Below are 14,310 nucleotides of genomic sequence, written 5' to 3'. Positions count from 1 at the left end.
AGTATGAAATGAACATCTTCAAACAAAACAAAATGGATAACGTAAAAACAGAAAGGAAAACATAAAAGAACTGAAGGAAGTGAGAAAAAAATCATGTTAAGTTTGAAATTCCAATATTAACATCTTCAAACAAAAACAAAATAAATAAAAAACGTAGAAACAGGAAAGAAAACATAAAAGAACCGAAACGAGTGAAACAAAAACAAATCACATTAGGTTTGAAGGTCCTGAAAGAACATCCTAAACCAAACAAAAATTTAAAAAAACGTAGAAACAAGAAAGGAAGGAAGTAAGTAGCGCTGTTGTAAGTGAAAGAAGATTATGAGTGACAGTGAAGTATCAGACAACTAAACAACAACTTCCTGGATTAGCTATGACCACAAAATGCCTGGAATCCAAACAAAAAGAGTGTTATAAAAAGTGCAACTCATCGTGGGAAAGTGACGCAGGGTATCCAGGTTAGCTCATCGCTGGGAGAAAGTGAGTCCAAAGTGTCACCATCGTAGGGAAAGTGATCAGAGTGACGTGAGGAGGAAGATTGTTATTAATGTGCATATAATAAGCTGATGGAAATGTTTAATGTTGTCAGTGTGAGTAGCTGACGTCTGGTGAAAGTGTTACGAGAGAGAGAGAGAGAGAGAGAGAGAGAGAGAGAGAGAGAGAGAGAGAGAGTATATATGTTGTGTTCAGTAAAATATCTATCTGTGTGTGTGTGTGTGTGTGTGTGTGTGTGTGTGTGTGTGTGTGTGTGTGTGTGTGTGTGTGTTGTATAATCCTGGAAAAGAAAACAAAACGAAAATTGCAAATAAATGTCGTAACAGAAATATAGTAAAATTTGGTCCTTTAGCTAATATTAACGGGGGGATGGTAGGGAGGAGAGGGAGGAATAAAGCAGAGAAATGAAACTATGGATTTTTAAACTACCATGAAATCTGCACTCAGAAAAAATAAAGACAAAAAAGTAATTAGGTAACGAAATGTAATGTCAAACGTCGTGAATGAAAACAAGTAATCATTCATTACATTTTATGAATTTGATATAAGAATCATTTGAAAAGGAAAATAAAACTGGAAAATACTTACGATATTATTTACAAACATAATATAAAATAACATAAAAAAACGAAGCCAATAAATACACGCATCAAAAAACTAAAGAAAAAAACAGAAAACCATAAAAAAATATATGAATGTAAAAAGAGGGAGAAAAAAAAAAGTCTTCAGAATCAGAAGCTCAAAGCAGACCATGGCGAGGGAGACTGTCAGGGGGATTAGAGTCTCGCAATGAGGGTGGGAAATGCGGCGGGATCATCAGCTGAGGCGTCAGGGAGAAGTGTCAGCAGGTTCGCAAGTGTCGGCTCAAGAGGAGGAAGAGGGGGAGAAGGTGATAGAGAACCTAGTCCTAGTGATTGAGATAGTGATAATGATAGTGGTCGTGCTGAAGTAGTTTGCCTTTAAGTTATAAATGAAGTAATAGGGTGTGTGTGTGTGTGTGTGTGTGTGTGTGTGTGTGTGTGTGTGTGTGTGTGTGTTGGTAAGCGTAAGGAAGACACATTGCAGCAAGTAATTATAGACAGCCAATAATCGCTTCATTAAGGTTTGTTGACTCTGTTTGGTGTGTGAGAGAGAGAGAGAGAGAGAGAGAGAGATTAATTAGTCTTTTGATCATTACACAAAATATTAAAATGAAAAGCAGAAACCCGACAATACAAATTATGTTGATAGTAATGATGATTGTGACACTACTACTACTACTACTACTAGTACTACTACTACTACTACTACTAATAATAATAATAATAATAATAGTAATAATAATAATAAGAAGAAGAAGAAAATGATGATGATGATGATGTTGATGAATATAATGATGATGATGATGATAATAACAAAAGTAATAATAATAATAATAATAATAATAATGATTTTTGTGTTAAATCTTATATTCTTTGTACGAATCTTGTTCTTTTCAAATCTGAGATCATTATGGAATCAGACTATTTACCCAGAGAGAGAGAGAGAGAGAGAGAAAATTTCCTTTTAATCTTCTGTTCCCTCACAAAAGACAAGAAAGTTATGATTAAGTAAATAATCTCTCTCTCTCTCTCTCTCTCTCTCTCTCTCTCTCTCTCTCTCTCTCTCTCTCTCTCTCTCTCTCTCTCTCTCTCCCTGATTTGTATTTGCTGTTTCTCTCCTTTTCCTGCCTCCTCCTCCTCCTCCTCCTCCTCCTCCTCCTCCTCCTCCTCCTCCTCCTCCAGCGCGACAGAAATAGCGTAGTAATGAAGGGGAAATACTGGGATGGTATCTAGTGGACGTCCCTTCGTCGCTGAATTTCCTTCCCTGCACTATCTTAAGGTTGATAGGACTGAGATGCGACTCCCCCTCCCTACCCCTACCTCCCCATGTCCTCCCCTCCCTCTTCCTACCTCCCCTGTCCTCCCCTCCCTCTCCTCCCCTCTCCTCTACTCTCATCTCTCTCTCTCCCCCCCTCTCTCTCTCTCTCTCTCTCCCTCTCACTCATTCACGATCATCTTTCATCTCATTATTATTGTTTTTGTTTGTTTTCCTTTGTTTCTTTGTTTTTGTTTATGTTGTTGTTGTTGTTTCCCTGGAAATGTTGTCTATTCGGTTGTTTGTTTTGTTTTATGTATTTATCTATTTATTTTGTTGTGTATTTGTTTGTGTATATGTATTTATCTCTTATCTTTATTCTTGTTGTTATTTGTTTGTTTGTTTGTTTGTTGTTATTGTTGTTTTGTTGGGAATATTGTCTGTTTTTTATTTATTTATTTTTTTTTTTTATTGCTCGTTCTTTCTGTATCGATTTATTTAACTCGCATCGCATTTGTTTTACTATGAAGTTACATATTTACTCACTCCTCATTCATTCATTCATTCATTCACCCATTTTACATCCTATCAATATTATTCAGCTATTTAACTTTTTAAGAGCCTGTCTATAGAGTAAGAGGAGATAGCCAGTGTCCTTGACCTTCTATATATTTTGTATCTTATCTATTCATTTCAGTTTATCTTTATATATCACCTATCAATTAGTTATTATTTATATTCAAAGCCATTTCTCTCTTATTGAAACTGTAGATATTTTTTTTTATTCTGTTTAGATTTCTTTCATCGTCTTTTCGTACTCCTGTGAACAATTTTTGGCAACTTTAACCTGAAAACTTTATATGTAATGAATGTTTTCTTTGTAATTAGGTCTTAAGACATAACGGTATCTCTGCGGCTTCAGTCTTAGCGTACATAATTCATAATGCGTACCAGTGACGGCCATTACCATCACAACAACAGAACCTTATCTTCTTAGGGGCAAAAAAAAAAAAATAAATAAATAAATAAATAAATAAATAAGTAAATAATATCTTTAAATGTATGTGTGGGAGAGAAACGTCATTTCCTTGTTATTATTCCTCCTCCTCCTCCTCCTCCTCCTCCTCCTCCTCCTCTTGAAGGGAAACAACTGAACGCCTCCGAAGTCAAGAAATTGAGTTTCGTCCTTCGCTGTTATTGTGTTTGTCTTCCCTGCGGTCCTTCAATACACAATTCAAATGGACGGAGGTGGAATGATGGGCTGTTGACTAACTTGATGCCTCACTGACTGAGTGGGATTTCTTTTTATTGTTATATTTCTGGGAATTTCGGTAATATTTTCTTGGTTTTAGTTGATAGTGATGATTACAAATAATTCAATGTATAAGTGCCAGATGATCAGATTCAGATGCAATAAAAAATAGTATATTCTCAGTGATAAATAATAGCTAGTGATTATGAAAAGTTAATACTACTTTCTAATAATACAGAATACCTCATTGTCATACATATTTCTTCCCGTATCATCTCTTCTCATATTCTTTCTCTTCCTTATCCGTCCCATATCTCTCTTTTTATCCCCTCCACTCCACTCCTCACCATTTCCCTCCCTCCTCTCCTATCTCTCTCATCTGTATCAAACAAAATAAACCATTAACAAGCACACACATAGATAAGCCACAATTATAACTAACACCACCCTCCCTCTTCCTTCCTGCAGGCGTACGTGAGGCGCTTCCCGAAGTGCGACATGATCCCCATAATGGCTGGCACTGACATCCTGAAGGAGACCACCTCCAAGGACGGGGCTGTCAACCAGATATCCCGCCGCTGCAGGTTACACGTGGAGGCCCCCTACCTGTTGAAAAAGGTAAGAATATCGGAATTCATTTGTCAAATTTCTCCTCCAATTAATGTCCGTATTCTGAAATGCAATGCTCGCCTTTTGTCTCTTTCTCTTTTTACCATTACGGTCATATTCATAGATGATTAGCTGGGTTCTGAAGAGTGTTTCTTGAGTTAATGATGTAGAAATGCTGTTATCTGTTAACGAACACCGAGAAACACTCTTGAAAATTCGTATCACTTCAAAAAAGACCCTTTGAATGTTGTGGAGGTAAGGCAGAGAAGCTCTTCAGAATATGATCTTATTTTCGAAGGCCGAAATTATTATTACCTGCGTTCTGTAGAGTTTTCTCCTGCTAATGATGTAGAAATCTTGATAATTGACACTCCTATCCTAAAAGTAAAGAAACACCTTAAAAAACCCATGCCACTACAACTAGACCCTTTGAATGTAGTAAAAGTCAGAGGAAGATGTGTTTCAAAATACGGTACCAAGAATAGCCATGCACCACCACTACTACTAACAACAATATCAACACCCACCGGATCGAGAAAAAGCTCTCAATATGTCAGTTCCTGTATCTCGGCCTAGTGAAGTTTTCCGTCTTGTGGCTGGGAGGTTAGAGGCTGGAAGTACTGGTGTAGTGGATGGGTGGATGGGGTACGGGAAGTCAGGAAGGAAGAATTTGATGGAGAATGGATGGAGGGCAAGGTGGAAAAGGGAAAGTAGCGGGTGGGTAGGTAGATGGACGAGGATGGAAGGTTAGGTGAGTGGATAGATGGATGAACGGAAGGAGAGAGAGGAAAAGTTTGTTTGATCTTGTTTTTGGTGAGATATTAGTTGTATGTTTTCTGATGTGATAAGCTGCTCTCTCTCTCTCTCTCTCTCTCTCTCTCTCTCTCTCTCTCTCTCTCTCTCTCTCTCTCTCTCTCTCTCTCTCTCTCTCTCCGTTGTGCCAGGGTCATTCAGCCGCTATGGGCCACCTCGCACCAAGGGCAATTGCCGCTAAAAGTAGGCAATCTGGCATTCATTCGAGTCAAGGTCACCCCGCTACGAGTCCATTTCGCTAGCAAGTGTGTCTGTGTAGGCTGGCGTGCGGCCCTTGCCACTTCACCACTTCACTTCACCAGGTCATGCAACGTTCACCTCTTCTTACATTCTCACTTGCCTTGACTCCTCCCACTCACTCACCTCTGTTCACTTCCTCCTCCTTCTCCTCCTCCTCCCCCGGTCCTCCTCCTCCTCCTCCTCTGTCGCTTGCTTCTTTCTCCATCTCTCTCTCTCTCTCTTTACTCTCTCCTCCCACTCCCTCCCACTACTCCTCTTACAAGCTCTTTGGGTTCATGCAGCCCACTTTAATTAAGCAAGATTAAAATTTCAAGTGGCGCCGCTCAGGCAGGGTTCATATATACACTTCCTGCTCTTGTTTCGAATGTGCATCTACTTCTTTGACTCAAACGCTGCATTTAAATTTGTGCTTAGATCTGATGCTTGAAGGAATTCTCTCTCTCTCTCTCTCTCTCTCTCTCTCTCTCTCTCTCTCTCTCTCTCTCTCTCTCTCTCTCTCTCTCTCTCTCTCTCTGGGTTATTAGTTCTTATTTTCCTGACATCCTTTGTTTGATATCTTTTGTCTCCCAGAACGAAGAGATGAACATGTATAAAGACTTCGATGCCTCATATATACTGTATATTTTCCACGTGAATTAAGTTTAAAATAGTGTCAGCCGGCTGTTGTTGTCGCCATCATAATAGTCTGTAATATCTCTGTTACTCTGCCTTCATTGTTACCTTATCTTCTTTTTTCCCATGTACTCTCCGAGATCCTCCTCCTTTCCCGCTTTGTTTCTATCCATTTCAAGCAGTTCCCCCTTCTTTTTTTTTTCTTTTTGTTACAGTCATTCCTTCTCATTCTTCTCGCTTTTGTTCCTCTCCTCTCTCCTTCTCGTGTACGCCTCTTTCATTCCTCATCTCCCTTTCCTAATCTCAACCCTCCTTCATCTTCACTCTCATTGTTCTTTTTTCTCCATCTCCCTTCATTTCCTCTATTTCATTCCTGCCTCCTCCTCCTTCTCCTCTTCCATTGAACCCCCTTGCTCGTGTCGTCGTCTCGCAAAAGAAACAAAAATCGGTATAGTTCTCATAATCCCTTAAGACTCTTGAGCTCTTTGTGTTGTAACTGTTGGTGTGAGAGAGAGAGAGAGAGAGAGAGAGAGAGAGAGAGTTTCTGCATGTACTTCTTTTTTTTATATTTTCTCTCCGCCTCATGTCATCTAACCTGACTATCTAATGTGATAAAAAAAAAAAACATACATATATATCGTTCATACGTAGGTTCTCAGTAGATCAGAGATAGAGTGGGCTTACTATTGAGAGAAAGGCGCTATAGACATAAACGCTGCTGTGGAAGTTGAATGTCTAAATGTCTTCTTACTCGACTATTGACGGACATCATGCCATTGTGTTGGTTACCTTTTGTTCTACTGTTATTCGAAGTTTTATCCGTTTTTTTTTTTTTTCTTTTTTTTCTTTTTATTGGACATTCTTTCCTTTATTTTCTATTTTTTTTAATGAATAGTGTACTGAGAGATTCTAAAAATAAGCTCGTGCGTGGATTTTTCTATTTTCTCTTTTATATATATATATATATATATATATATATATATATATATATATATATATATATATATATATAATGTCTTTGATGTGGTGGACAATTGAGTGGGATTTGGAGGGAGGAAGGGAGGGAGAGTAGAAGAAAGGAAAGGAAAAGGAGAGGCAAGGGAAGGAACGCGTTGTTCTGCTTTTGATTGAGAAACAGACGCGAAGCTGATGTCCCAATCCTTGACCATGCAAGCAAATCATCTTTACTAAGGTTTCAAAGCCTGTTTGTTTTGTAAGGATTCAGAACTTTGTGTTGTTACTGTGGAGGTAAGCAAGGTCAGCATACTTATTTATTTATATATAATCATGATAAGAGACTGGCATGTAACCAGTGGTGCAAGAATGAAAGTGACAAGGATGTTGATGATAGACATTTGTGGATTTCAGTAAAAGTGTTGTAGAAGTAGTGATAGCAATAGTAGTAATCGTGATAAGAGAAATGTGAATACTTATGATAAAGACTACGTTAATATACTCGGAATTAGAGAGAGAGAGAGAGAGAGAGAGAGAGAGAACTAAACCCTTGTTCATTGCAGATCATGGGGGTGGAGTTCATTCACTTCATCCAGACCAACACCTTAGACAGACGCAACAGAACGCTCAAGATCGACGCCTACAACGAGAGCTTCTCCTCCAGGGTGGTGATCAAGGAGCACTGCACCTACTCGGTAAGTCATCTCACTGTCCTAATTTTCTGTTTGTATTGAAATATTATAAAAGCAACCATCCATTAGAAACTCGTTAGAAAGAGGGAAGGAAACAAGAACAAGAAACAGAAAAAATATACCAAAAATGAAATCTTGAAAGAGAGGAAAACAGAAATGCACCAGAATCATAGAAAAAAGGAAGAAATAAAGAAAACTAGAACAAAAAGAAAAATTGGAAAATGAAAACACCAGAATCAAAGGAAGAAAAGATAAGAAAATGTTAAAAAAAAAATTATCCAAATTAAAGAGTAGGCAAATAAAAAAAGAGGAAACTTAAAAAAAAAAAAAAATTACAATCTGGTTCGTGAAATGAGAGATTCAATTATACCAACAAACAGCCTGGCTTTGCTGAATCACTAATGAGCCAACAATCAATTATTCAAAGTCTTGAGTATAATTATCATGCCCTTCTTGCTGCTGCTGCTACTGCTGCCTCTGATCCCTAAGATATTTCTCTCTCTCTCTCTCTCTCTCTCTCTCTCTCTCTCTCTCTCTCTCTCTGAGAATGTTTCAGAAATAATGATTAAGAGAAAAGAATCAAGCACAAAAAAAGGTTAGGAAAGCTGATTAGCATAACATCATATACAAATATAAGAAAGGGAAGCATGTGAGAATAAGAAATGGAAGGATGAGAATTGTGTCAGAAATAAAAGAAATTAGTAAATGTAATGAAGAAAGGGAGATAATGTAAAAGAATGTGGAAAGCTGAATAGTATGAAAAGAAAGCAAAATATATTATGAAATAAAAAAATTCTCTTTGACATAGCTGAGTTAATAAGACAGAGAGACATGGTTCAAAGATCTGTGGGGAATGATGTTGGTGAGATCCTTAGGACATATTGTATAAAATTATGAACAGTTTGTAGGGAGAGAGAAAAAAATATATATCCTGTAAATTCTTTAATAATAGGTAGTATATTTTACTGGCAGCACAAGACTATGTTAATATAATTTAATGGACAACAGAGGTAAAGATAAGGTCATGTCTTAGTATTAGCTGCCAGTGTCACAACTTTCCCTCCTATTGTTGTGGCACCTTGAATTAGTCACACAATCAGCCAGGTAACCTTCTCCTACACCTACCAGGTCCATCCAGAGAACAGTGAATGGACATGCTTTGAGCAGACTGCAAGTCTTGACATCAAATCTTTCTTTGGGTTTGAGAGCACAGTGGAGAAGATCGCCATGAAGCAATACTCTCAGAACATCTCAAAGGTGAGTCCTTCAAATAGATTGTGTCCAAAGGTTGTGTAAAACCATACATAATTTATTCTTTAATATTAGTAATATATGTACTGTACATTCTATTCAGAAAGTACATAGTACTGTTGCTGATGTGCATTTTTTCTTTGAATATTATTTTACACCAAAAAAGAGAAGTGTTAGGGTATACAAAGTGGCTGATCACTCACAGGGTAAAGAAATAATTGAACACTTCATAACGGAGCTGAAGAAGGAAGGAGTAACACACATCCCAAGGTGGGTGGAGCCACAGCCAGAGCAGACCGAGGATGAGGAGAACAACAAGGTGGAAAGTGAAGTAGAGAGCAGCTCTGAGGAGACTGAAAAGCGTGACCGCACCAGCAGTACACCATCCACAGGATCCCGGGAACTCCAGCTTGGGGCATCTGCCACCAACATTCTCAGCATGGATGCTGTCACCCTCAATGATGGTGAGTGTAGCAAGGCACTTATGCTGTTGCTGCTTCACACTGGTACAGTGTTCCCTGCTCTGAAATATGAGTCTACTATTCAACCTATTTAGTCTTTGCACATTGTTTCTCTGAGAGAGAGCCTAATCTCTTGAAAGTTAGATGTAGTTTTTTTTTTTTTTTTTTTTTTTTTTTTTAATTAATATAATGTTTCTTTTTCAAGTTCAACAATTTTTCATTGAAATGTGTTAATAAAAACAAATACATCCAAAAACTTAATTAAATGCACTTTGAGCTATGTATGTACTATATTAAAAAATAACCTCATTTTACATTTTTCTATTACAGTAATGCATTTCAACATTTTTATGGATAGATTTTTGTCCAAATCTGACTAATTTCTATTTCTAGATTATAAATGTAAATAAATTATTAAGAAAATATTGTTAGTACGTAGTTATTAATTATTGCTTCTTTATCTTTTATTATTATTATTATTATTATTATTATTATTATTATTATCATCATTATTATTGTTACTATTATTGTTATTATTATTGAATACAAAACATTCAAAGAGTTTTCATTCATATCTCCAAGAAAAGTAGAGCACATATTACTTTCTAGAAACTCACTTGTTAATATTGTATATAAATCACAAACATTATAGAAGGGTCTTCTAGAGATTTCCTTCACAACACTTCACTACCGATGCTTCCCTGAAGAATGCTCTGTTTTCTAAATGTACAGAATACAGTTTTGAGCATCATGCTCATGCTCACTTCCATCATATATCACAAGTTGTGCTAGCCACTTTAGAATTTTCAGGTGCTCATGTTTTTTGGCTAAATTTCAGGTGGTGATATGTTGGCCAACAACAATGAGTACAATAAGAGGTGTCACGATAGCCTGGTGGCCGAGGAGGTGGATAATGGCCGCGTTGACAGGGGTATTTGATGAACAAATATTGTCATTTAGCAAAGGCTTGTGACACAGTAAAATGGCAAATTATAGTAATCACTTTGTGGTACAGATTTAGCTCAACCCTATAGATACTTGTAATTTTAAATACTCTGTACTTTAAGCTACAATATCTATTATGGTCCAGATATTGGTATAGTTCAAAGTATAGAGAGGAGCTATATGCGCAACACACTCCCGGTAATGAGCACTGAGGTAACAGCTTCAGTAGAATTGCCTCCACTTTATCCCAGTTGGTGCCACAAACACTTATCTCTACCATCTTATTAGCATTATGATATCCACTACATTCCTCTTCATAAAATATTGTAATAACAAAGTATCTAATTTTTTCTTCCTTGTGCAAAACTAATCTTATGAATATAATGTAAATTGCCTGTTTTGCTGACACCATGCCCATCTCTACTTATCATTGGCTTCTTGGGATCCGAGACTTGACCCAATGCTTCCCATCATTATAACTACTGTACCTCATGAGATGACCTGTAGGCTGATGGAGGCTTGATTCTTTGGACTTGATGTGTCTACATACTGATTGCCTTTTATACTATTTTTAATGATTTGTGCTGATGAGCAAAGATAATTTGATTGATTATTCAAATAATGATAATACAAAGGTCTGTGTCATGTTAAGGTTTGTAAAAATTCAGTCAAGTTTAAGTGAATATTGAGAAAAGAGAAATTTACATCACATCTAATATGTGTGACATGAAAATATAGCATAGAACTTATGGTCATGAAATGTGATCATTAATTCAGATTAACATGTGCATGTATTTTGTCCAACATGTAACACAAACATGACCAACTCAGTGATTCCTAACTAACATATAATTGCTCAGCTTATTAACTTTTATGTGAGCTTTTGTTGTGTTTCAGTCTGATTTTCTCATTCCCACAACACCACACACTAACATGCAGCTCTCATCCCACTCTCACATTGTTGCTGTTGCTGCTCTGAAACATATTTGCCTCTCTTCTCTAAATTCTTTGGTGTTGGAATCTTTGTGAATTGGCACCTTGTAGAAAAATTGTCAAAACTAAAGAATGGCAAAATATTCATTTTTATTTTTAGCATTTTTATTTTTAATACATATGACGTCTTCATTTAGTAAAGTACAACTTTAAAAGCCATTGTTCCTCTCCTTCCATGTTGGTACATAACATTCATGACCACAGGCCTCAGGCTCTGAAGCTTTGTGCCTTGGGGCAGGTTAAGCTTTGGGTACACTTAACAAGGATATGGTACATGCCATGTTTTAAATACTTGCATACAGAAGACATACTGCAATGTTCATTATGGAACCAGTTGCTGGGGAGAAAATGCATCGTACCTGAAAAAAAAAAAAAAAAATGTTATACTGAATATTTTGAAATTACTGAATAAAGTGTATTGGTGTTACATATACAAAAAATGCATGATTTTGATGGGATGTCAATACTTTTATTCTTACAGAAAACAACAAGTTGGATGCTGACTATATTAAGAGATGTTTAGGAGACTTGACACCATTGCAAGAATCTAGATTAATACAGCTGAAAAAGTGGGTTGCTGAACTTCAGAAAGGAAAGGTAAGACTGGATGATTTATGGGTAATACTTTTAATTATTTACACAACTTCTTAAAGTTGAAAGCCATAGAAGCAGAAATGTGAAATTTGTGCTGAATATACTAATATATACAAATTTTTGTGAGAGGATTTTTTTATTGCAAGATAGTGATGTATATATACATTTTACCTACTGTTAATAAGTGTTTCTAATTTTTGTAGTCTTGTAGGTCCAATTTCAAGTAAATATGACTAGCTTATGTGTACAGAGCAATATTTGTGGGAATTTGCTCTTCTAAGTTGTTGCACCCATTAATGGAATAAAAGACCACTGTACTGGCACATTCAAATGAAAAATCACTGTATTTGCATACTGAAGACAGCCTAAAGTATGCATTCAATTACACTGCTGCTGCCCTCTTGCAGGTCCCCAGTGACACATGTTTGCTGAGATTCCTTCGAGCACGAGACTTCAATATTGAGAAGGCACGAGAAATGCTGAGTCATTCACTCATCTGGCGCAAGAAGAACCAGGTGGATAAGATGATGAATGAATACCAAGTACCATCTGTTATTCAAGACTACTTCCCTGGGGGATGGCACTACTACGATAAGGGTGAGTACAACCACGGATGGGGACAAGTGCCAACCTGGAGACAAGACTGAGGACTGATCATATCGTTTGTGGAAGTATCACAGGGTTATCACATTTGTTCGTAAATTGCTGGGTTCGCGAGTGAAAATGTAATTATATATAGATGAATAAATAGAAATATCAAAATACATCAAATGGAAAATTTCTAAATTTGAGATTGATCCAAATTTCTGGATGCAGTTTTATATATATATATATATATATATATATATATATATATATATATATATATATATATATATATATATATATAGGCAACCCCCGTTTAACGAAGGGGTTACGTTCCTAAAAACACTTCGTTAAGCGAAACTTCGTTAAGCGAACCGATTATAACAAGTATAACCTCCATTGAGAATAAGCAAAGTGAGAGTGCATCATAATACAGTAAAAGGTTTAATGAAAGTAAAAATTATGAAGTTAAACATTTAGGTAGTTTAATTTAAGTCATTATAATGTACACTAATGTATGTATGTACGTAACTTTATAATGTTGATGATCTTAACTTTATGAAGGGAGGGAGAGTGAAACAGGAAATACACTAACCGGCAACCTGTGGAATGTAAACAAAGTGCGCATCATGGTACTGCATACAAAACTTATGTACCACATTTCCACAAGGCTTTCCATTTTATCCATTGTAGAGTCACAAGTTCTGGTGGTTCTTTTAGCTTGCAAGGAAGATGAGGTCTCACTAGCCTTCTTAATAGAGTATCTTGACTTGAAAATAGTAGACAGTAGATGGAGTCAAGCCATGGTGGGAAGCAATGTTATTAGTTTTCTGGCCTCTCTCTTGTCTGTGAATAATACCCAGCTTCACTTCGAGAGTAAGACACTTCCTGGTCTTCTTAGGAACGTTAGGCCACATTGCAGGGTGTTTTGGTGGTAAGTTGAACTAAGGAAGATGAGCTGCTGGTGACGCTGTTATGTTTTGACTGGGCAGTGAGTGGTGCGTGTGATCTTGATCTTGATCTTGATGCTACAGGTGACACAGAATTTCTTCTGAGTCAGGCCTTTGTATCGGCAGAGCCTGTGTTGTCCACGAGAGGCTTGATCTTGATCTTTATTCTATAGGTGTCTCAGGATTTCTCCTGAGGCAGGCCTTAGTACCAGCAGCTCCTGATGTATTCAAAAGCCTGTCAGCTTGCATGATACAGTGGGGCTTTCAAATTTGGAAAAAAATTACCTGGATAAAACTTCGTTAAAGCGAGTTTGGCGTTCGTTAAACGAGCAGATGGTATTAAAATGGAACCTTCGTTATAGCGAAATTTCGTTGTGTGAACCTTCGTTAAACAGGGGTTGCCTGTATATATATATATATATATATATATATATATATATATATATATATATATATATATATATATATATATATATGTGTGTGTGTGTGTGTGTGTGTGTGTGTGTATATGGAAGAGGAGATGGATGAAAATCATATTTAGATTGCAATTCACTCATAGTCACAGCATGAGCAGCAACACTGGCAGTGAAAAGTAATCCTCTTGTCCACAGAGTGTCGACCACTGTACTTGTTGCGTCTCGGTCAGATGGACGTGAAGGGTCTTGTAAAGAGTGTTGGGGAAGAAGGACTCCTGAAGCATGTAAGTCCACCATCACCACACTCATAATAATCACCATCTGCAGATAAATTTTTCTGATGTATTTCAGCTCCATAAGTTTTATAAGTTACATATTATAATTCCATTATAAATAAACTTGTTGTGGTCAACCTTTATTGCATTTCTCTTATGGTTTCTAATATCAGGGAAAAACATATTATTTGTGCTGGCTATCATATTACATTGAACAATATACATATATGCATGTTACTGAATGTGGTGGCTGTCTTATACTTTTATCTAAAGGTTGTAACTATATGATTTTACTTAATTAGTCAAATGCTGTCTTAAAATCAGTGAACTACTTTTT

The 14,310-nt window shown here is 36.7% G+C and overlaps 1 protein-coding gene across 10 annotated transcripts in view; it reads left to right on the top strand.

Moving 5' to 3' along the window:
• LOC123511105 (SEC14-like protein 1) overlaps positions 1 to 14,310 on the top strand; it is a 149,739-nt gene that overhangs the window by 120,164 nt on the left and 15,265 nt on the right. For 7 of the 10 annotated variants that reach the window (XM_045266717.1, XM_045266725.1, XM_045266722.1 and 4 more), the window contains 8 exons: positions 4,052 to 4,201; positions 7,375 to 7,506; positions 8,632 to 8,760; positions 8,960 to 9,218; positions 10,054 to 10,146; positions 11,635 to 11,750; positions 12,155 to 12,344; positions 13,894 to 13,982. In XM_045266717.1, the coding sequence (XP_045122652.1) occupies positions 4,052 to 4,201; positions 7,375 to 7,506; positions 8,632 to 8,760; positions 8,960 to 9,218; positions 10,054 to 10,146; positions 11,635 to 11,750; positions 12,155 to 12,344; positions 13,894 to 13,982 (1,158 nt within the window). The remainder of the gene's footprint in view (positions 1 to 4,051; positions 4,202 to 7,374; positions 7,507 to 8,631; positions 8,761 to 8,959; positions 9,219 to 10,053; positions 10,147 to 11,634; positions 11,751 to 12,154; positions 12,345 to 13,893; positions 13,983 to 14,310) is intronic. The other 3 variants (XM_045266727.1, XM_045266723.1, XM_045266728.1) reach the window with 1 other exon arrangement.

Source organism: Portunus trituberculatus, chromosome 31 (genome assembly GCF_017591435.1).
Source record: "Portunus trituberculatus isolate SZX2019 chromosome 31, ASM1759143v1, whole genome shotgun sequence".
Classification (NCBI taxonomy): Eukaryota; Metazoa; Arthropoda; class Malacostraca; order Decapoda; family Portunidae; genus Portunus; species Portunus trituberculatus.
This window is presented reverse-complemented; position numbering and strand designations above follow the sequence as displayed.